The 23,705-nt window shown below is 38.2% G+C and overlaps 1 protein-coding gene across 3 annotated transcripts in view; it reads left to right on the top strand.

Moving 5' to 3' along the window:
- Positions 1-17,611, top strand: part of pdzd2 (PDZ domain containing 2) — a 71,920-nt gene extending 54,309 nt beyond the window's left edge. For 2 of the 3 annotated variants that reach the window (XM_051422239.1, XM_051422237.1), the window contains 14 exons: positions 2,037-2,259; positions 3,001-3,118; positions 3,350-3,482; positions 4,412-4,499; positions 4,638-4,741; positions 6,057-6,222; positions 6,527-7,485; positions 7,677-7,821; positions 11,011-13,657; positions 14,177-14,294; positions 14,434-14,535; positions 15,202-15,472; positions 15,815-15,949; positions 16,915-17,611. In XM_051422239.1, the coding sequence (XP_051278199.1) occupies positions 2,037-2,259; positions 3,001-3,118; positions 3,350-3,482; positions 4,412-4,499; positions 4,638-4,741; positions 6,057-6,222; positions 6,527-7,485; positions 7,677-7,821; positions 11,011-13,657; positions 14,177-14,294; positions 14,434-14,535; positions 15,202-15,472; positions 15,815-15,949; positions 16,915-17,075 (5,370 nt within the window). In that variant the 3' untranslated portion in view covers positions 17,076-17,611. The remainder of the gene's footprint in view (positions 1-2,036; positions 2,260-3,000; positions 3,119-3,349; positions 3,483-4,411; positions 4,500-4,637; positions 4,742-6,056; positions 6,223-6,526; positions 7,486-7,676; positions 7,822-11,010; positions 13,658-14,176; positions 14,295-14,433; positions 14,536-15,201; positions 15,473-15,814; positions 15,950-16,914) is intronic. The other variant, XM_051422238.1, reaches the window with a different exon arrangement.
- Positions 17,612-23,705: the final 6,094 nt, after the last annotated feature.

Here is a 23,705-nt window from a genome sequence, read left to right as displayed (position 1 = left end):
ATGTTACTGTCTCTCGTGACCAGACTCCACTACCAAATGCAGTTATTTGACCTAAAAAAAAAAAAAAAAAAAATATATATATATAAAAACTTACCAAAACCGTCGTTGTTAGTCTTTCCACTATTCCAACAATCACCAAATCTGGTTTGGCGGAAGTAAATCCTTAAGTCACTGACGTAGATGAAAAAAAACAAGCAGTTTCAGTCGCTCTACTCAATAGGAATAGGAGAGACTGTGACTGCATTATGTACAGTGGGTACGGAAAGTATTCAGACCCCTTTACATTTTTCACTCTTTGCTTCATTGAAGCCATTTGCTAAAATCAAAAAAGTTCATTTTATTTCTCATTATGTACACTCACCACCCCATCTTGACAGAAAAAAAACAGAAATGTAGAAAATTTTTGCAAATTTATTAAAAAAGAAAAACTGAAATATCACATGGTCATAAGTATTCAGACCCTTTGCTCAGTATTGAGTAGAAGCACCCTTTTGAGCTACTACAGCCATGAGTCTTCTTGGGAATGATGCAACAAGTTTTTCACACCTGGATTTGGGGATCCTCTGCCATTCTTCCTTGCAGATCCTCTCCAGTTCTGTCAGGTTGGATGGTGAATGTTGGTGGACAGCCATTTTCAGGTCTCTCCAGAGATGCTCAATTGGGTTTAGGTCAGGGCTCTGGCTGGGCCAGTCAAGAATGGTCACAGAGTTGTTCCGAAGCCACTCCTTTGTTATTTTAGCTGTGTGCTTAGGGTTATTGTCTTGTTGGAAGGCCAACCTTCGGCCCAGTCTGAGGTCCTGAGCACTCTGGAAGAGGTTTTCTTCCAGGATATCTCTGTACTTGGCCGCATTCATCTTTCCTTCAATTGCAACCAGTCGTCCTGTCCCTGCAGCTGAAAAACATCCCCATAGCCTGATGCTGCCACCACCATGTTTCACTGTTGGGATTGTATTGGGCAGGTGATGAGCAGTGCCTGGTTTTCTCCACACATACCGCTTAGAATTAACGCCAAAAAGTTCAATCTTGGTCTCATCAGACCAGAGAATCTTATTTCTCATAGTCTGGGAGTCCTTCATGTGTTTTTTGGCAAACTCTATGCGGGCTTTCATATGTCTTGCACTGAGGAGAGGCTTCCGTCGGGCCACTCTGCAATAAAGCCCTGACTGGTGCAGGGCTGCAGTGATAGTTGACTTTGTGGAACTTTCTCCCATCTCCCTACTGCATCTCTGGAGCTCAGCCATAGTGATCTTTGGGTTCTTCTTTACCTCTCTCACCAAGGCTCTTCTCCCACGATTGCTCAGTTTGGCTGGACGGCCAGGTCTAGGAAGAGTTCTGGTCGTCCCAAACTTCTTCCATTTAAGGATTATGGAGGCCACTGTGCTCTTAGGAACCTTGAGTGCTGCAGAAATTCTTTTGTAACCTTGGCCAGATCTGTGCCTTGCCACAATTCTGTCTCTGAGCTCCTTGGGCAGTTCCTTCGACCTCATGATTCTCATTTGCTCTGACATGCACTGTGAGCTGTAAGGTCTTATATAGACAGGTGTGTGCCTTTCCTAATCAAGTCCAATCAGTTTAATTAAACACAGCTAGACTCCAATGAAGGAGCAGGACCATCTCAAGGAGGATCAGAAGAAATGGACAGCATGTGAGATAAATATGAGTGTCACAGCAAAGGGTCTGAATACTTATGACCATGTGATATTTCAGTTTTTCTTTTTTAATAAATTTGCAAAAATTTCTACATTTCTGTTTTTTTCTGTCAAGATGGGGTGCTGAGTGTACATTAATGAGAAATAAAATGAACTTTTTTTATTTTAGCAAATGGCTGCAATGAAACAAAGAGTGAAAATTTTAAAGGGGTCTGAATACTTTCCGTACCCACTGTATATCTTTATATAGCTGTTTGAGGCTACATAAATGATCTAAATCTCATATATATATATATATATATATATATATATATATATATATATATATATATATATATATATATATAAAACCTTTAACATTGAACCTCATTTATGTTCTTCCAACAGCAACTGAAAAAAGGCGTAGTGACACTGACGATTCGAACTCGTCTGCGTAGTCCCAGCCTGACACCCTGTCCAACCCCCACCCTCCTCAGCCGCTCCAGCTCACCCAACTCCAATACCAGTGGGATGACACCTATCCCCTCTGGGTTTGAAGAGGCTGATGGCCGCAGGGGCCCTGGTCCTGGTCCAAAAGACTGCATCATCATGGAGGTCATGCTTAATAAAGGTTAGCTGACTTGATGGAGAACCCCCTAGAACCCCTTTCCTGACACCAAGAAAAAGAGTAAATCTGTGTTAAATTTCTGAAAGTAAGAATCATTGTGTTTTTGTTACCTTATAATGAGCCTATAGAGGGAGCGGGTCGTCTTCTATAGAGTCTGCCATGTTGAACCGCCATTGTAGAGGCCACTATAGTTTCTCCTACACACTTGTGGCTGAGCTGTATTCAGTTGGTTGCAATCTGCAACTTCTCATGTAATGAAAACACGATTTCTATATTCAGATGACTACACACTAATAAAAACATACCTATGAATATTATTTTCCATTTCTGATCCTCCTAAATGTTACACACTGGACATTTAACATTCTTCATTGGGGCCCAAACGAGGAAACACAGACCTGGACCAAATATATACTCAAGTATGTGGACAGTATGTCTTCGTACTTTAATATATATTTGGTATATAGTGTATCCTTAACCGCTTTTGCAGTTGTAATAATACCCCCTCAAGAATTACATATTTGTCAGCCAGCTGCCATACTATAGTGGGAGGTCTCGTACTATTTTTGCAGTGATGGAATATGGATCTAGAGTGATCACATTAATTTTGATATGACTGTTCACACTGAGGTCACACTGCAAAAACAAATTATACTGTATCTGCAGTGATTGGTAGCTCACTTTTTGAGAACACTGATTTCTGAGAGTGAATTTCGTTTAGTTTTTTTCTTTTCTTTCTTTTAGAGCCCGGTGTAGGTCTTGGGATTGGAGTTTGCTTCTTGACCCTTGAGAACTCTGCTCCTGGCATCTACATTCATAGCCTGGCACTGGGATCTGTTGCGAAGATGGATGGCAGGCTCAGGTAGAAACTTCAGGGTCACCTATGAATTGGGAACTTTGAATGAAGTTAATGTGTAGTTGATGCAAAGACACCAAATGAGCAGCCTACTTTTAAATGAGCTCACTGATTGGAACTTGTATTCATGAATCATTTATTGGTCATATAATGTTGACATATGAATGTATATGTGTGGATTTATGTTGAGGTATGAACAAAGAGGGTTGTTATGCTGACACGTGCTTTCTCTTGCAGTCGTGGAGATCAGATACTGGAGGTGGACTCGGTCAGTCTTCGCCATGCTGCTCTCAGCGAGGCCTATGCCATCCTCAGTGAATGCGGCCCAGGACCAGTCAGTCTCATTATAAGCAGGCACCCCAACCCCAAGGTAAGAGGATGTCTGTTTCTTTAAGATATTCTACATCTATCTAGTATTGTACAAGCCCAGTAATCTGTAGAACAGCCTGAACTATAAGGGGGTCTTTATTCAGAAACACACCAGGAAGTGTCTCATAAGATTAATGTCAAAGAAATCCATGGCCTTGTTTTACATAAAAATAGAGAACCAGCTGCATAGCATGAAGCTGCCACCACACTTTATAGTTGGAATGGTGGGTTTTTGATGGTGAGAGGTTATTGACCAAGTGGCCAGTTTTGGTCAGACCATACTGTGCAAATATATCTTACTGATACTTCTGGAGACATTCAGTGATGTTCCTGGAGTCATTGTGTTTTTCGGGTCAACACTGCTGCGAAAGGACTTTCTTCCACTTTGTTGCAGATTCTCCCATATGCTTTAAAAGATAAGTCCAGAGGTGTGGACTTAAAGTCCAAGTTGAGCAGCAAGTCCTTGTTGATTTGTCAAGTCGAGTCTAAAGTCATAACATTTTTGACTCCAGTCTGACTTAACACCAATAATTCACAACTTTACTAATAATCGGAATATCAAAATCGGATAATCAGCCTGGCCGATAATCTGTCTATCCCTCCAACAGCAACAAAGAAGAAGAAGAAGCGCCTTCGTCTGTTACTTTCTACATATTCACAACATGTCCATATCAACATGTGTATGTGTGTATATACATGTATATGAGGTTTCCTCTCTTTGTACATACATGCAATATTGGTACTCATACATGTAAATGCATGTTCTTATTTTCTGATATGTGCCCTTTATACTTTTAATTATTAGACAATTTCTAAATTTTTAAAATTTAATATTTTCATAAAATGCTTTCATTACTGTTGTGCTGCTGTATAGTGGTTGCCAGGGTAGTGAGCCAGTTGTGATAAAACGGCATCATTGTCTTTTCTCAGGTATCAGAACAGGAGATGGATCACATTATAGCCCGATCCACACACAGGGACAAAATGAGCAAAAACCGACACTCAACTCACTCCCAAGGTCTGATATCTTTACTTACATTTTCCTCTTCTTTCATTCACGCAAGCATTGCTTAAATAGCATGTCTCACTTTACAAGTAAAATGTTTTTTATGCTCTGGGTATCCCATCTGGGTTTGACTGCCACTGTAATCTGTAGGTGTGTCCTGTAAGAGTCCCTACCCAACAGTGAAAGACAGACAGGGAGATGGATCCCCTGCTCTCAGCTGGACCATGAAGAGATTCCTTGAGCCTGCCAGTAGAGTAAGAATTAATTCAGTATTTATGTATTATTACTTCATACAGACACATCACTTGGTTGTTTAATTCTTCTTAACCTGTATATTAGTAATAATCTGTCACACAGGCACTCACTGAGTCATTACTCTAACAAAGTCTGTTTCCTTATTTTATTTCAAAATCAAAAACTGAGAAAACAGTCTTGATTTTCCATTATCAATGATGTTGAAGTAATTGATATAGGTATTTGTATTTTACCTACTCCTTTTTGTTTAAAATATAAAAAAGTCATACATTGGTTTATTTACCAGATGAGGCTTTTTGCCTGTTCTATGAAATCCCAAATATAGACTTTTATGGTCCAAAACAATAACAGCATTCTGAAAAGTTTCTGAAAAAAAGGAGAAACTATGGAAAATTTAATGTAAAGCATTAATATAAATAAATTTACCATTAAATTGTTCTCACTAGTGCTGTCAAATGATTAAAATATTTAATCCCATTAATGTCATAGTTAACCCGCAATTAATCGCAATTAATCCTAATTTTTATCTTTTCTAAATGTCCCTTGATTTCTTTTTGTCCCATTATTTTTTCTCATTTTAATGCTCTTATCAACGTGGAAAAGTGGATCGGCTTGCTTTGTGCAAATGTTGTTTTTATTGAAAAATCATCCATTGTAGCCTGGCTTTGACGAGGGGGCAGAGAATTCGCATCAGCTGTGTGCTTGGCCATCAAGTGGTATTTCAGACTGGACATGCTGCGATGATAGCTCAGTTCACAACGACAAAACACACAGATCACTTTGGTCTTGTCAATGGAACCATTTGGCAACTTTTTAAAAGTAAACTTTCCATTCAGAATATTATTGGCATCCTTTTCGGCGTCTCGCGCTCGCCATCCACTCAAAACGAAACGTCTACTACTATTAAACAAGTGTGTGCGGCGTGCCTGTTGTTTTGTTTCCGGTCTAGCTAGATCCGGTGTGATAAAAAAATTGACGCCGTTAAAATGGGTTTGCGTTAACGCCGTTAATAACGCGTTTAACTGACAGCACTATTTCTCACACTTTGGCTAGGTCCACACTACAAGCCTAAGCGCTCAATTCTGATTCATAGAATTTATGAATTTGGCTCTACACGTTATTTTTGGAATGTGGCCCAGATCAAATACCCTTTCCTGACCATTTTTTCTACTCAGCAATTAAGTTCAGCAATTAATATTCATTGGCTGTTTTGTTTACTTTTACATAGCTTATTGTGGGGAGCTACTTCAAAAATGTGTGGTTGTGGTTTTCATTTTCCTTTTATTTGCTGTGGTCTTTTTCACAATTCTCTAGCAGGGGTCCCTGAGCTCAGAGACAGAGTTATCTCAGTACTTCTCCCAGGACGTTTCCAGCCATTCGTTCCTGTCTGAGTCCATGCTGATGGTCTCCGACAGTGATGAGGCGCTCCACCAGCAGAGCTGCAGCACCTCCACGGATGACAACTCATCACAGCCACATGGTAAAATTTTACTTTTCAATTTTCGAAATTCTAACTACTTCCTTAAACCTAGCTTCAGAGTAAAGTGACTTTGAAACTAATTAACTGAAATGGCAGTCTTGGACATGGATTTAAACCCAGATCCAGAAGGTATATTCGAGTTACTCCAGGACTAAGGATTGACTTAAATTAAACCTCCAAAGACTCAGGTTTAACCTTCGTACACATTTGGACTGGAATAGAAATTATTGTTATTTGTTACCCTGTTAATTGTTGTTACCATATTTCCTTTTTGAATAAACCCTTGCCTTTATCTTATTCACAGCATTCCCCCTTTCTTTACCAGAAGTGGAGAGTGGCCCTGTGTACAACACGTCACAAGAGAAGACCCCTGTCCCTCTCAATCACCACGTAGAGGCAGTGTGCCAGCCCACTGCTGTCTCCAGCCCCACCTTAGCGCGAAGCCCACTTCTCCGTCAGCGACGGATGATTTGCTTTGAGGATGAGCTCAGTGATTATGAATACTCCACAAATGCTGGAAGCTCTGGGCTATTCCACAGGTCAACAAAATCTGACTCTGTGAACTCCAGTGATGCCCAAGCATCCCAAATCTCCAAAACTGATTCAACAGTTGTAATTGCTACATCATCATTAGATGTAGATGGAGACAGTGAAGATGGTGGGGACTTGCAGAAGTGTGAAAGCAATGATGTGACACCACCACTTTATGGTAGTTTATCACAGTGCGAGGAAGGTATCACAAGTAAGTCGGAGTCACATGGTTCTGAGTCACCCTTCATGCCTATTCGTTGCCTTTTTGACCACAAAGCAGGGGTCACAAGCAGTATGGGTTCTGGGTCCAATAATTTGACCATCAATAGTGAAATCTATACAAATCAAGATGATGGTCAGTTGGAGTCAAAGCGCTCCCCTAAGCTTGAGCATAAAGCAGTGACGCGGGTCAAAAGTATGATGAGCACTGAAGCACCCATCCTACCCCAGCAGCAAAAGTCCAAAATTGATGAACCATCTCATGGCTTGGTCCGAATTCAGCCCCCATCCCAGGCCACGCTGTGTGGAAGAAACCCCAGGATTGCTGGTGGGATGTTAACCCATCAGCACTGTCCGAAAGGAGATGCAAGTGAGCTTGTGGGTGTTTGTACCACCGACTCTGTGAACCTGTGGAGAAGAGAGGATGAGTCCTTTGGGCTTGACCTGGAGATCATGTCACCCCCTCTGAAAGTTTTCATCGCGGGATTAAAGCCTGGAGGCGCAGCAGAAAGGGTATGTCTGATTGGTTTCATCTTCATTCCACTCCAGTATCAGTGAATGGATACTTTTGACCTTATGCCAAACCCCTCAGTTTGAATAATCAAAAGAATAAAAAAATAATGCTATTTGGGGCTTGAGCACTGGTAAATTTGCTGCGCACCAAAAGGCTATAGCTGATCTCTTTTGTTTAATCATACTTCCAGGAATCTTCAGGCAAGTTGTGTCCTGGAGATGAGATTGTGAAAATTGGAGAAAATCTGGTGTGCTCCTCTAGCTACCAAGAAATCTGGGAGCTCATGCTTAACCTTCCCATGACACTGTCATTGGAAGTTAAGAGACCAGTTTCAGGTAAGACTTTGATTAGGAATCCCTTTATTCTGGAGTTATAGGTCATTGAACATCAGTGCGGATTCTACTGTTTTGCATTTTACCGTAGGACTCCATTTTTGATCTTTTAAGTAGAACTGAGATGTGGTCCTTTGTGTGAATTGTTTAGTCCTTCTCAACCGGTGTAGCCTAAGGGTCCAGGTTTAGCCTTGGGCCATTTTAAGACTGACAATGTCCAAAGAACACAGCCTCCTCCCAAAATTATTTAAATGAGACCACTGAAATAGCAGAGGTCCTCACGTGGACACCAGCTAAAAAACTTAAAATTGTAAAAGACAATTAAATAAGGCTGAAAGTTAGAATCTTTTCAACATAGAGGGCCCCTGTTCTTGGGGGCTCGCACAGAAAATTCCAATCCTTTGAGGAACAGAGAAAGAGTTGTTTTGTCTGTACTCCATCCACTCCATCTCATTGTGTCCTCTTTGCATTCACAGCTGTACTTAAAGGTGTCAGGTTGTGATCAGATCACCCAAGATGTACGGGAAAACAGGGGCAAACATATTGTTTAGTTGCTTATTGTCCTGCACCTTAGTTTGTTGAACGAGCCATCAACCAAACATTCACAGTTTGCAGGCTAAATAGCTAATTCAGCACTTTCATTAATTATTTTTCACTACAAGAAAGGATGACTAAATGTTATTTCAGTTGGACTTTAAATTTATGGTTTGATGAAGTGTGCAGATGTTATTCTTTTCATCAATGCTGTTTTCCAAAGCCTGGCACCTACATGTGATGGGGTGGTATATAATTACCCTTCTTTTAACTTGTGTTTACAAGCCACTAGTGGTAGATTACTCAGTATGCCTTTAAATAAAGCACCATGTTTTCCCTTTTATGCCAACCTAAGATGTAGGATCCACCCTCCCTCACTCACTTCCCCAAAGCAACGTGCAAGCAACTAGCTTTCTATCCATGGTGACTATCATCATATACAGTATATTTTACCTTTAGTTACCAGTACTAGAATTACCTTGTAGCTTAACTCCCTGCATGCTTTTATAATTCAACTTTAATTTTAATTGATAACTTTATTGTAGAGTAGTGTAAATCTTAATTTAGTGTACCGCAGACATTGCTGTGGATCGCTGTTTCTTGGTCAGTATAAGAGCAGAGTTTTATTCCCATGTCATTATTTGGGAATCTTCTATTGGGGTCTTTCAACATCTACCCATCAACTGCAACATTTGGGGTGGTGGGTGAAAGGATTGATAGGGCAAAAGAAAAATAATAATAATAATAATGTGAAGACCTATTACTCCTGTCAATTTATAATTCTGTAGAGTATAAACAGACGAGTGTTTTAGTCCCTTTATAATCTCGTAATACAAGAGACAGCAATAGAAGTACTACTCAGGTACCTCCAGGAGCAACCACAGCAATGTCTCTAGTTATGGTTTCTAATATAGCAGCTGAATAAAACTAAAATGTGTACCTACATTTTCTGAACTACTCAATTAATTCATTTCTGTCAGTTTTGTGTCCTTGCCGACTTCATCATGTGTGATGCAACGTATAGTATTTGGTTATTCAATATGTAATGCAATGCAATTCAATTTTACAAAAGCAAATAGTTCAATTTCTCATCAGTTCTTGTTCATGATAATAATTTTAATAATATGATTATTTTCATAACTTGTCTTTGCTTGTAGTCATAGCTTTAGTTCACTATAGTTAACATTGATAGGGAAAGAAGATCTCATGTGCCAAAGCTTTCATTTAACTCTACCTGTGATTTGAATTGTGCAGTTGGTTATTGCTCAGCTCTAGGAATATTAATTTATTCAGACTTCAGAAAATACAATCAACCCTCCCTCTGATCTCTCTCTGCTCATATATGTAGTTTATAATAGTATAATATAGAACTACCATATTTGTGTATTTAAATGCTCACCCAGAGCATTTAAATATACAAATATGGTAGTTGCATGGTCTAGAATCTCTTGAGTACTGAAATAATTGTTCAATATGCTATGCTCTACAAGGATCTTCTAAGTGAACATTAAACTGACCAGATCGACATTGCATACCTAAAAAATCATCACCCTGGACATCTTGTATTATTTTGTTCTACAGCATAACCCCTTTGGTAGGCACTACATAGCACAGTACTCCAAAACAAGATAGATCACTGTTTCCCAATGCTTCGCATGGGGTTGAGAGGAAAACTTAAAAAAAATATATACAGTAGGTCTATATCTCATTCAGCATTTCATTCATTTCTGTTAAGAATGTAATTTATTAACTAGATCTAAACTTTGAAGACTTGATGTTCAATTCACAGAGCCTCCACTCTCTCATTAACAACCTTGTCTATTAGAAAAGTATGCAGTCAAAACAATCAAATGGCTAATAGAACAATGGCCAAGTGTCAGGGAGAAGAAAACACTGAATTTGTGTTTTAAGCCGATTAAGTATGTGTGATTGTTACAGAGTCAAAATTCATCCAAATCTTTAACTTGCTGCAGTTATTGTGTTCACTGTTTGGGTTCATTGTACAGTTTATCAGTTGTTCTGTTGTATTGTTATATTATTGTAATTGATTATAATATGAAATATTCATAAAATATTTCACTTAGTCAGGGGTTGTCAGTTAATGATAGAAAAGCAAGGAAAAAGGTTGGGAACCACTGTTACGGATTATATTGTTACAGTTTAAAAGCAGCGTTAACATGGACAAAACATCATGAACTGTCACTATAAATCCTGCACACAGTGTATATAGAAATGTATATAAATGTAATAATCATTCCATGTATATCCTTCATATATTTTGTTTGCACTATACTTTGTATTGTTTACAGCTTACAGAAACACTTGACTTGTATGTAAATATTTTATTTACGTTGCAGGTCATTGGTGCTTTTTATTTATGTTAATATGACTATGTTTATTAATATGTACACCTATTTTTTCACAGACTTATGTACAGGCCTATTCTTTACCTTTATTTGTTCAGCTTTGTTGTTCTTGTTCTTAGCTGATGGCATGTATATAACCTCACAGTGCTACATGATAAAATAGCTATTTTAGCTTTGTGTGTTTGCATGTGTTTTGCAAAAACATGTATATATCATTTCAAATGATTAACCCAATGTCTGTATCTCTCATTCAGTCCTGACTTAACAGCTTACTTTTCATTTCTGATCCCAGCTGTAGATCGACTGTCCAGTTTGACAGTTTCCAGCAGCCTGAACACAGCCAGATATGTTCAAGGAACATCTGATGAAGTAATAAATGCGATTTCATGGCATTCTAACCACACAGCCCAAACAGACCATGACTTTCAAATACCCATTACCAATATAGATGACATTTTATCAGAAGGGAGCCTCTGCCTTGGTAAAGATATACACATCAAATCCCTCTACAAAACATCATCTAACGAGTCAGTATCCTGCTGTTCAAGCCAACAAACTGTAACCATGTCTGAGAAAGCTAGCATTCTGGTTCCAATACAGTCCAGTCCCCTGGACTGTTCCATCTTGCAATCTGGAAATGAAAAATGTGCTGTCCTCCCTGTGGAGACAACCCATGTGAACCAATTAAAGGAAAACAGCTCTTCTGTTTTCAATGGATCCATTCCGCAAAGCCCTAAGACTGCTTCTAAATGTATGTACCCCACAGGAGATGACAGTGATTCAAGCAGTGACTCCATGACTGAAAGCAGTGTGATGGTCAATAAGATGGCCGGCAGTGATAGTCTTCATGAGCCCTCTTCAGATGAGGGAGATGTGGAGATTTGTTCTTGTGTTGCCCAGCAACCTGCTGCTGGTGGACTCTCTGATTTAAACCAGTCACCAAATGGGCCTTCACATTTTCAACATGCCAGCAGTCAAAATACAAACCTGGACCAGACTTTTGATGAGTTGCATGTCTTCTCTGATGTCACACTGACAAAAAATGAAAACACTGTTGCAACAACCCAATGCTCACAGCTCTGTCAGTTATCAGGGGTCTTTTCTACAGAGCAACCAGGCCAGTCTTCGTACGGCACAAAACCTGTGTATTCTATAGAGTACCACATTCAAAGTGTTATTCCATCCTTTGACAAAGTTAAAGCATGTGTGCCATCCAGTCCTGGACGCCTAAGCATTTACAGCAGTCCTTCCCCACCAGATACCCACAGTGTCACTCAGGATTCCACTGCAAATTTGCATTTAGATGCCTCACTGACCTCAGATTTATCAAAACATTTGAATACACAAACACCCCATTCACTATCAGTGGAATCAAAGATCTCAGGTTCTAGCCTCTGCACATCGGATACAGTGTCAGCCTCAATTATAAACAAAGAAAGGGTTTTAGAGTGCAGAACTCATTCAAATCCCCATGCTACCTCCTTGCTTAAGAAGTCCTCTGGACTAAAAGTCGGTGATTATTCAGACTGTCCTAAACTTCAAAGCAGACCAAACACTACTGCTCCCAGACTGAAGGGCCTAAGTATTAAGAGTAAGAACAAACCACAGGAAGAGCCTCTCCAAACACCTACCAGGAGTGAAAGTCCAGTTCCTTCAAACACCAATGCTTCCATGGAACAGTCAACAAAATCACCACCAACTGCAACCATGTCACGCTTTTTGAAGACCAATAACCAGCCTGATATGAAAAGAAGTCATGCTTTGCCCAAAGTAAGTGACAGAAGGCAAGTTACCAGTGAGCATGGACCATCAGGAGACACATTACAGACTGCACAACTGGCCCTGGAGAAAGATATTCATTTAGGCACCATAACACGCCGATCACACCAACCTGCCACTCAGAGAACATTTATAGAAGTTCAGCTGTCTTCTTTATCTGGTTCATCATCACTAGTTAAAGCACAGAATAAAAAAGTTAATTCAAAAGACTCTAAACCCACTAAAAGAGGCAAAGATGCAGGATTAGTGCCTACTCTTTCTTCTGACTCCACAGTAGAAAAAACTAATGGCATGGCTAGTAACACAGTATTTAGTTTGATAGGTTCTACTAAAGAAACTCATTCAGCCATTAGTAATGGCTCAAAACCCAGTACTATTGTAGAGACACGTGAGACCCTAAAGTCCAGCACATCCAGATCACACATAAAGACAATGGAAAGGCGAAGCTTCTCCACAGACACTGCCTTGTCTACTAACTACAATCCCTTCTCTGTCCGGCATAAGATAAAGTCATTTGAAAACCTGGCTAACTTTGACAAGCCTGTGGCTAAAAGCAGTGACATTCAGTCCTATGCTCTGGCATATAGAGCATCTCTTAACCAAAGGATAGCTGGTTATATGGGCTTGGTTAATTCTGTTGACTGCCAGGCACGACAAAAGAGTTTTAGTTCTTATGTGGAGAATCTAATCCCTACCACACCCTGTTCACCTCGTCTTGGCAAATCTCCATCTAGCATAGCACTGATAAACCTTGAGCTTCCACATTCAAGTTGTAACAGGACTCCTCTGACTGAGGACAGTCCTGTGGCTGAAGTTGAAAAAGCCCCAGATGTGTTCTCACCACAGACCCCTCAGGTGCTGCGGAGGAAACACAGCAAACTTCCCCGCAGCAGGTTGCGACAGCTCAGGGCTCTCAGTATGCCTGAATTGGAAAAACTATGCACAGACGATTTTACCACAGGGCATGGTACAGCCGCAGATAAAACTGAGCCTGGCATCCATCCCACTATACACTATACTAAAACCGCGGTCACTGAGAGCTTTCCACCTTCTGCGACCCTGACTAAAGTGGATGTGAACCAAGGTGATCTTGGGTCCACTGAAGAGACTTCTCAAGGAACCCCAGAGACCCATGAACAACAGGCTGGCTGGTCTATCAGGTGCGGCTTTAAATTAAAACCTGCTCATTTCAAATTAGAAATTAGTTAGTTCCGCTTCCCTGGCATTGGCATTGAAAATGGCGGACTTAGGCACCCCCAGTGGTTGTATTAAGACACCGCTGCAGGCTGCAATGAAGCTACAATAGATCAATAGAGGAACTCTTGGGGGAATTAATTCATAATATCTTAATAATATTGTGGTCATATCATGATATGATCATTTACAGGTCATATCATTAGAAAAAAAGTCATAACATAGTGAGAATTTAGGCATAATATGGTTTATTTATTTTTATTTTTTATGGTTTATTAGGACTGATAGAGACTTAAAACGTTTTTACATTTATTAATTTGTCAGGTCTTTTATCCAAATGAGGTTCAATCCAAGCCATATTAGCTCTTGAAATTCCAAACAGATATCAATAGCAAACCAACATCAAATAGTAGTCTTGTTTGAAATGGTAAACACAGGAAATAAATACAGTAAATGTCTTCAATGTGACTTATTTTTTTCTACAGTTTAAATGAGCTGGCCACTTCTCCTGTGAGTCAGTGCAAACTGCAAACACTGCTGTCCTCCCTGACCACTAAATCACATGTGTTGGCACAGCTTCAGGAGGACAAGGCACTTTCAGAGGTAACGACATACTGCTCATACATATATAATACAATATATGATATATTGGCAAAACCTACTTCACATATGATTTAACTGTAGACTATATTGTATATAAATCCTACTCGCTGTATGAATTTTTCACATTGACTCTCTCCAGGTTAACAATAATACTCGCCTTGTTGTCCTGAGTAAAGAAGAAGGCTCAGGACTTGGTTTTAGTATTGCTGGCGGAGTTGACCTTGAGCAGAAGGCAATAACAGTAAGTACAGTATGTAAAGCTGGACATCATTTGGAGTTGAATGATCTGTCTTTCATGATAATAATATAATTGATAATAATAACAAAGGCGGAAATGTTCAAAAACAGCCTACATATTAATTTGTTTGTAAAAATAAATATGGCGTCTGATGACCCCTAAAGGTTTTTTTTTTTTTTTTTATCCAACGTCACCAGGGGGGCTCCTTAGGTTTTGTTGCAGTAGTCCAAACATAAACTGGTGTTATGGCCATTTCTGTTGAAGATTCATAGTGTCAGTACATAGTAATTAGATCACTATATATACCATAAAACCTGGGTCCTTATTTGCTTTAATCACTGAACTCAACCTGCCTTTATCTGGAACAGGCGTCTATATGAGACAGCCAATAATTCCTTTTGGACAAAACAGATCACAAATAAATCAAATTGTTTTTTCAAACTAATAGTAAAATGAAAGATTAACACATCAATTATGAATAATTTGTTTGATGATTTAATACTTGACTGGATTGAACTTGTACATTTTGCCTGTACTTTTGCAGTTTTTAAATTTGTGATATTTTGTCCTTACTGCAGTTTTATTACCCTGTAAAAGCACATTGGATTTCTCTGGTGTATAAAATGTGCCATACAAATAAAGTTGTCTTGCCTTGCCTCATGTGTCCAGGTTCATCGAGTCTTCACCAAAGGTGCAGCTAGCCTGGAAGGCACAATCCAGAGAGGTGACAGCATTTTATGCATAAATGGCATAAGTCTGGAGGGTAAAACCCACGGAGAGGCTGTGTCTTGCCTTCACCAAGCCAGGCTGTCTAATCAGGCCTTAGTAGTCATTTGGAGAGACAAGGACAGTGAACTGAGTGTCTCTGACAGACATGACCCGGCTACTCAGCCAGAGAGGATGTGTTTTGCCAGGAACAAGTCTTTGAAGGCTGCATCAGGTAAGATATAGGCCAACATCTGTGTCAATAAAGACAAACCTGCTTCATGAGAGTTAAGTACTTTTTTCCCCACTGCTGCTCTTTGTTAACATTAACCTGTTATATAACATTGTGTACTTGTCACAGATAACACTCTGATATACTTGTCCTGTCAGTCCACCAGTCCAGCTCCTGTAAACCACTTCACTGTTATAAATATAAATTACATGCATCAAATGGCCCATTATAAGCAACCCTTGCAGCAGAAGAAAGTTAACTTCAATAGTAAGCAGTAGCAACTCGTCATAAAGCACCTATGTTAATATTTCAGCTCTGTAATTCTGGGTGTTGAATATTTTTCAGTGGTGGATGTGTATCCAGACGGTGCTTTAACAGTGGAGCTTCACAAGTCCTCGGCTGGCCTAGGCTTCAGTCTGGAGGGAGGAAAGTCCTTGAGCCACGGAGACAGGCCTCTCATTGTCAAACGCATCTTTAAAGGTGACCTTTTTTCTATAAGTCTCTCAGAAGGTACATGTTAAAGCTAAATATTGATCTACAATTGAATTAAGTGACATTGTAATCTTGTGTTCCCAGTGGTTCCCAACCTGTTGTGAGTTGGTGTTCAGTTCAGAGTTTATCTGATCCTCCAAATTATTTTAAGGAGAGATCTTGATTTTTGAAACCATCCACCTCTCATTCCCACACACTTTTTTCCACTGGAAGCGCACAACTACAGCAGAGGTTGACTGTGCTAAGGCAACAAAATCTAATGATGGTACAGAATACAGTTTATCTTTATGAATTATGTTGATGATGGATTGGCAAGAAAACTGTCGACAAATGACAGCCTTTAGCTTGTATTTCTAGAGTAATGTGGTTTTATGGACACGTTAAGAATAGTTAAAATGCCATATTTCTTAAAGGGAGTTTGGTGCATGTAACGTCAGGTGAATTCATACTGCTAATGTGTATAGTTTTTTACATTTTAACACCACTACAAAAACACAAGGTAACTATTTAAGTATGATAATGCTATCTGACGTTGACTGCTGTTAGTTATTAGTTTGATTAATGGTTTCATAATGTGTGTATTGATTACTGATGCTAGCCGATCAGGATAATTAACAGCTTACTTTACTTTCTAATGGTAAAGCTTCACTGGGTTCACAAGGCTTTCCTGATTTTATGGGGTGTAAGAAATATATTCACAGCCCTTTATCCCAGCATTCATTTCTGTGAAGAGAACTAAATTAAATTGTAGTTTTGTAGTTTAGATTATTCTTTAAGAACTAAACTTTGAAGACCTGAACACAAGCATTAAATAGCCCACAAGCTATATTCACGGAGTCTTCAGGGGCAAATTCCCTTCATGTTTCATTTGAACACACTTTCAGGCTTTCACTTTCCAGTAGCTTGCCCTTAAAGCAGTGTGTGGCTTTCCCAACATTTCCTCTCTCCAACAGGAGGTGCTGCAGAGCTGTCAGGGCTTATTGAAGTTGGCGATGAGGTCCTGTCTATCAATGGCTTTTCTCTGGAGGGCCTCATGCACCATGATGCCTGGAAAATCATTAAAGCCACTAACGAAGGGCCCAACCACCTCCTCATCCGGAAGCCCAGTACCTGACTGTAGTGAATGAGGAAACACTTTTTCTATATTTTCTGATGGGAGATTTTGTGTTTTGTCTTGTTACATGTGTTTGTGCTTATAAATAGGTCAAATTGGATGGACCACTAACTATTGTGATATACAATGTAGGGCTGCAACTAATGATTATTTTTTATTATTGATTAATCTGTCGATCATTTTCTTGATTGATTAGTTGTTTGGTCCATCAAATGTCAGAAAATTGTAAAGAAATGTCCAAGGTGATATTCAGTTTGCTGTCGGACTAAAGAAGCCAGAAGATATTCACATTTCAGCTGAAATCAGAGAATTCTGAAATTCTTTCTTAAAAAATTACTCAAAACGATTATTTGATTATGAAAATAGCTACCGATTAATTTAATAGTTGAGAAATAATTGATTAATTGATAAACTGTTGCAGTTCTAATATAATGCTGAATTTTGATACATTTCACATGGGAAGTGCAGTTTGTTTGCATACTAAGAAGACAATATGGTTGTCATTTTTTTAAAAATAAAGTCAGTTTGTGAAAAGATCTGGTCTGGTTATTGCACTTATGCCAACTTCACTTGTGAGATAAAAATTGTTAACCACAAATGGGGGGAGGAGCTCAAAGTATTAGGTTCAGCATTTGTGCATTGTAAGCATGTCATTGACTGTTTATCCAGTCTCAAGGGTCCGTGTATCTTTTGGTCATTGGATTTTCCTTTCAGAAACGGGTATTGACAGAAAACGAGTGGTTATTTGATTTTGCTTTTAAAATACAAAAATTCAAATTAAAATACAAGGCGTTTTCTTTTTCATGGTCAAAAAGGGATGAGCGCCTTGTATTTTAATTTGAATTTTTGTATTTTAAAACCAAAATCAAATAACCACTCGTTTTCTGTTTTTTAATACCCGTTTCTGAAAGGAAAATCCAATGACCAAAACATACAACCTTTTTAACTCTAGATTCGGCTCGCAGCCCCTCCGTGACGTCCTTTGTCTGCCCAACAGAGTGGGCGAAACAGTGATTGTTAAGGTGGAACTGCCTTATTCTGTATTTTTAGCTGTTTTAATGAGCAGGTCCGTTTGTTCTGGAGAGGAGGAGACCTCTGTGGATAATTGGGCTCCCAATAGAAACCCTACGGTGGCCGACAAGGGCAAATGCGCCGCAAACGGGCAAACGCTGCAAACACGGGAATGATGCAAATTGAAAAACACACAAACACATAAAAACAAATGCAACAGAAAAATGCTGCAATCACAGAAACAGAGCAGAAGCACAAACTTACAAACCCACAAAACAAATGCCAAAGAAAAATGCTGCAAATACCAAAAACACATAAAACCCCCAAACAACTCCAAGAGATAAACGCTGCAAATTCACTCGACAAAACGGCAGTGCGCCAGGCCACTAGGGGGATCCAACCTGAGGGATGGACCAGTCCTCTAGGACCAGACCCGAAAGACATGAAGAAGAAGAAGAAGAAAGTTGGCAAAGTTTTGGAGAGGAGCATAAAAAGATAAGTTTTCCTTTATGTCTTTTTTAAACACTTGGCCGTAATCTTTTATATTATATAATATTATAATAATATTATATTATAGAAGAATATTCTTCTATAATAGAAGAATTATTATAATATTCTTCGATAATATTCTAAGAATATATAATATATATATAATAAGAATATTCTTCGATAATATTCTATTATCGAATAATATTATAATAATTCTCCTATTATAGAAGAATATTCTTCTATAATATAATATTATAATAATAATATTATATAATATAATATTATAATAATATTATATAATATAAAAGATGGTGGTGACAATAACTCCCATGATCCCAAGTCAAACTTTAAGTAATTCAATATTACTTAAAGCTTACATTAGAGCTCCTTACGGGTCCACTCAGCTCCTTGTGACTAGTCCAGGGGATGAGTCTGGTCTGGTAGGGTCCTGTTGTGTTACTGCAGATCTCTGGTCCACCTGAATGAATCCCAGTGGACTTTCTCTCAGCTCTGTCACACACATTTTGGCTCAGGGATAGTAGCTCAGGGTAAAAGTTTGGTCTTAAATATGTAAAAACTCAAAATGTACATACTACATACTCAGTATTACAATTATGAAGAAATCATGAAAAATTCAATGAATATATTAGCTTAACTGAAAACCAAGAATTCTAGTGAGTTTAATTAATGACAAATAATAGAAAGTACCAATTAAAATGATTTTAGATATACAAAATTGCATTTGTATCATGTATCATGCGTAACGTTTTATATTTAGGTTGACCCTTAAGGAAAAATGGAAGCAATAAAGTGGTCCTTATTTATTATATTATTATTATAACAGTCAGGAGTAGCATTCTAGACTTAACTAAAAGTTGCTTTTAGCTTTTTAATGTCTTACTTTTTACATTATGTAAGAAAGGTATAAAGAAAATCATATGTGGAAGAAATGACTGAATATCATGAGCGCCAGAGGCTTGAGACTTTCGACTTTCGAATGTTCATTATGAGGAACTCATTTTTTAACCTAAAAGGAAAGAACCTAGAATTTAATATTTTGGAATGAGGGATTCCCCTTAACCAGGGCTAACCAAATCAAGTCAAGGATCCCCACAATAGATGCACTTTAGACCACAGAAACTTTAAATACCACCAGTGCACATACACTGAGAATGGACTTCACAGTGAAGTAGGAGACAGCTTGTGTCCAGCAGGAAAACTTTAGAAATGAACAAAAGTTGCATATTCATTGATTTGGTAGGAGTAGGTACCTACGGAAATTATACCTTTTGGGGGGGGGACACGTATCAGCACACAGTATTGTTCCAAGCAGACTATTTATATATGTCGTAAAACATATCTGGAGGTGATCTTTAAGGAACTTTGTCTGAGAAGTTTTTATTTTTATTTTTAGGTTTGAAGGTAAAAACTTCTTCATTGTCAATTAATAATGAAACTAGGATCATTATAAAATACAATCAATCACAGTTAACTCTAGTTCTTCCCCTTGTTATTCCAACTTCCAAAAATGTAATAAAAGTTAAAATGCCCTAGTAGCTCACCTGGTAGACCTGGCGCCCCATGTACCATGGCCAGGGGCTCAAGTCTGACCTGTAGCCCCACAAATATGTTCCTCCTTTTGTTTGATGCTATTCCAAAAGGTGTTTTACAGATTCTGAAAAACTCTCATGATGATGATTGAACTCAGTCATCAGATTGCTGAAAGTTGTTGTCATTGATAAGTTATATGTCCTAAGTAAAAAATGTAACAATAAATAAATCCAGAATACTCTTCTAGAGGATTCCCCCAATGCAAATGTTCTGGTCTTATGGTGATATGAATTGGAAGAAGGCATGTGGAATATCAGAAAAAGTTTGACATAAAACATATCCTGTAAAGCAAACTGAAGCTGAATAATCATTATTCTTGTGATTTTTGTGGTCTAAACAAAACAGTTTCTCACTTATTTTTACATTGTATATTCCAAAATATTTGAATTTATATGCAAAACTTTCTATCTAGAAAAAAAAGGTAAAATGGTCATGCCCAATAGTGATATTATACTTTATTTTGAAAATAACTCAATGGACAAAAATGTTAGCTTTTTAATCCACCTGTTTCAATGTATATTTGGCCTATTTTGTTTCCTTTTTCTGCTCTCGAGACCTGTTTATATGTTACGGTTGACCTTTATAGTGCTGGCCCCTGCTTTGCTGTCGTCCAGCTGAAAATGGTGAAAAAGACATGGTGCCAGTGCAAAAACTGACCAGCAGATGTCAGTACAAGCAAATACTCAGGTTAGGAACAACCAATGTCTGATGACACAGACAGGAAAGTCACTGTTGGGACGTACCTAGATTGTATGATTTACAATGTGTAACAGTAAAAATGAAAAACCTGAGACCTTAAAGCTCCCCTCTGCTAAAAACTCAAACGTTCATCTTGTTCTTACAGTGTGATGTTTGAATGATGTACGTGCAGAGTTTGACACTAGAAGGATGTTTTTACATTTATCTGCTGAAAGTGGAAAGTTTCTCTGTGCTCATTGAAAATCTGATTTTAAGCGGCAGAGCCTACCAGCAAATCTGTGACATCACAAATAGTTTGGAAGTCCATCCAACTTGTACAGTGTGATGTAGAAACTTGAAGCCACCAGTACACATACACTGATAATGGACTTTACACTGAGGTAGGAGACATCTTGTGTCCAGCAGGAAAAAATAAACAAAATGTGCATATTTAGAGATTCTGGAAGTTTTAATGATGTAGAAGGAGTGGATGACTTTTTAAGGATTTAAATGTGGAAATTGTAATTTTTTGTGGAAAAAGGAGGGAATCTTTAAGCTTTTAAATAAAACTTGCTTTAAAGATGCAAATATCACATTTCTACAGTGTTACAATATAGGCAGTGACTACAACCACATGTCTACTTGATAGAAAAAAAGTAGGGTATAATATATAGAACAGATAATGTTTCTGCTGCAGTTTTAAAAGTTGAAGACTGCATGTTGAGATAACTTCAAAGCTGCAACCTCATGTCGGTTCCATTTTCATTTTGCCTAAAATTTTCAGCCCCTCACAACTAGGTGTAAATATAGTTTCAATGCTGAAATGTTTGCTGAGTTATGGAGTTGGCTGTACTTTGACAATAAAGTCCATATAGCGTAAATGCACACTGCACTCAGTATAAAAAATGGATAGTAATTATGCTAGAAAAGAAAAAGAAATAAACATGAGTGGCCAGACAAACAACAGCAGTTTGTACAGAGGACTCTAAAAGCCACAAACAGAGCAGAGCCTACAGGTATTGTGCAGCAGGATGTTGTCTCATGTCCTGGAAAATTCTCTAGCAATGATCAGACTAAGTTGCCACAGACTAAACTAAATACACAGCTACAAAATGTCATTACATGACAAGGTGTTGAGTTCAGCTTAATGACCATAATTGCAGAATATCTCCAAGTTGTGCTCATTGGTGTAATTTGGACATTTCAGATAAAGATAGCACAGAATTGTGCTTCACAGTCAGTATAATACTTCACCTTTTCATGTAATGATTTTAATGTTTTTAAGTGTAATGAGAGCTGTGAAAAACATTGGCATGTACGTCAGCAAATTCCACTCCACTTGCCAGCAAACAAAATGTGTCTTCTGAGAGACTTGGTAGGTGAGTCATTAGTGACACATGTTAATGAGCCACGATAAGTGCAAGGCTGCTATTTGAGTAGAGGATGTGAGCTGGGGTTTATGTTATATTTTTATTCTGGAATTGCACACAGGTCAGTCACTGTAAGATTGAACCTCTGTGCTGTATAGACACATTGCTGTGTTTCGTGTTCTCCATAAAACTCAAAATTCCCTATAAAGTGAGAACATGGTTCAAGGCTTACAAAGAGAGCAGTGGTGGTATGTAACTATGTACAGTTGCTCACTTACTGTACATGGGTACAGTCATGACATACTACTTATCATTTGATGTAAATATATATACTTTTACTCCACTACATTTATTTAACAACTGTATTTTCTAGCTAATTTGAATATTCAGATTTACACACAAAACAACCTATAAAAGAGGCCACAAGGCATAGTTACCTTACAAAATTCACTTGTCGCATTAGAGCACCAGCACCTCAGACCAACAATGGTAAATTACAAAACTCACCAAAACTGAATCTTTTAGTCTTTTGATTCAGTTCAGTTTGATTCAATTCAATTAAATTAAATTCAATTTAATTCAGTATTCTTTACTGGCATGAGTGTAACAACGACAATATTGTCAAAGAAATTATAGATTAAAAAGAAAAGAACTGAACACTTGCTTTCTGTGTGTGTCTTTTTGTGAGATTGTGGAAGTGTGTGTTGAAGTTGTTAGTCGTGTGTGTGTTAAAGTTGATGTACGTGTATGTACACACTAGATTGGAATCAACAATCTAGAACTCTACATGATACAGACTGATAAAGAGTTCTAGGTTGATTCCATTGACTCAACATTTAATTCTTTCTGCAGACTTCACACACTCTTCAATCTGAACACACTGTTAATTTTTGTCTTGAAGATCAACTGTGTTTAACTACTCTTGAGTGTATCGTTGAACTGTTGCTTTGTCCGTTAGACCTGTACTATATTTTGATACACTGCAAGAAAATGTAAACTGTAGACTGTAAACATTCTCAGATGGAGTTAAACATCTGAATAACAAACTAATAATATTATCTTTTTTTTTCTTTACAGGTGTTGTTTGACAAGCCCATATATGCACAGGCTTTGCAGGTCTGCTGGTACATCGGCTTCTACAAGTCTCAGTCAAAGAGAAGACCCACTATTGTTTTCATGTCTACACCAAAATAAAATAGCAGGCCAAGTCTCATAAATTGTGTCTTATACTTTTTAACATAAATCAGCCAGTACAGGAAGTCACAAACCTTTTTGGGGTCTAAAATGTCTGATTTCACAGCAGCTCTTCTAAAAATATTGCGATGCATGTTGCAATGTTTGGTTGCAATATTTTTGCAATGAAATTGCAAGAGAAAGTCAAATTCATTAAAATTGAAGGCAGCTTGTTCCAGTGAGAATACAGTTTCCAGTAGTTTGGTGATGTGCAGCTCAATATTTGTGGAGGGAACTA

The sequence above is a fragment of the Dicentrarchus labrax genome, unplaced genomic scaffold, assembly GCF_905237075.1.
Source record: "Dicentrarchus labrax unplaced genomic scaffold, dlabrax2021, whole genome shotgun sequence".
NCBI lineage: Eukaryota > Metazoa > Chordata > Actinopteri > Moronidae > Dicentrarchus > Dicentrarchus labrax.
This window is presented reverse-complemented; position numbering and strand designations above follow the sequence as displayed.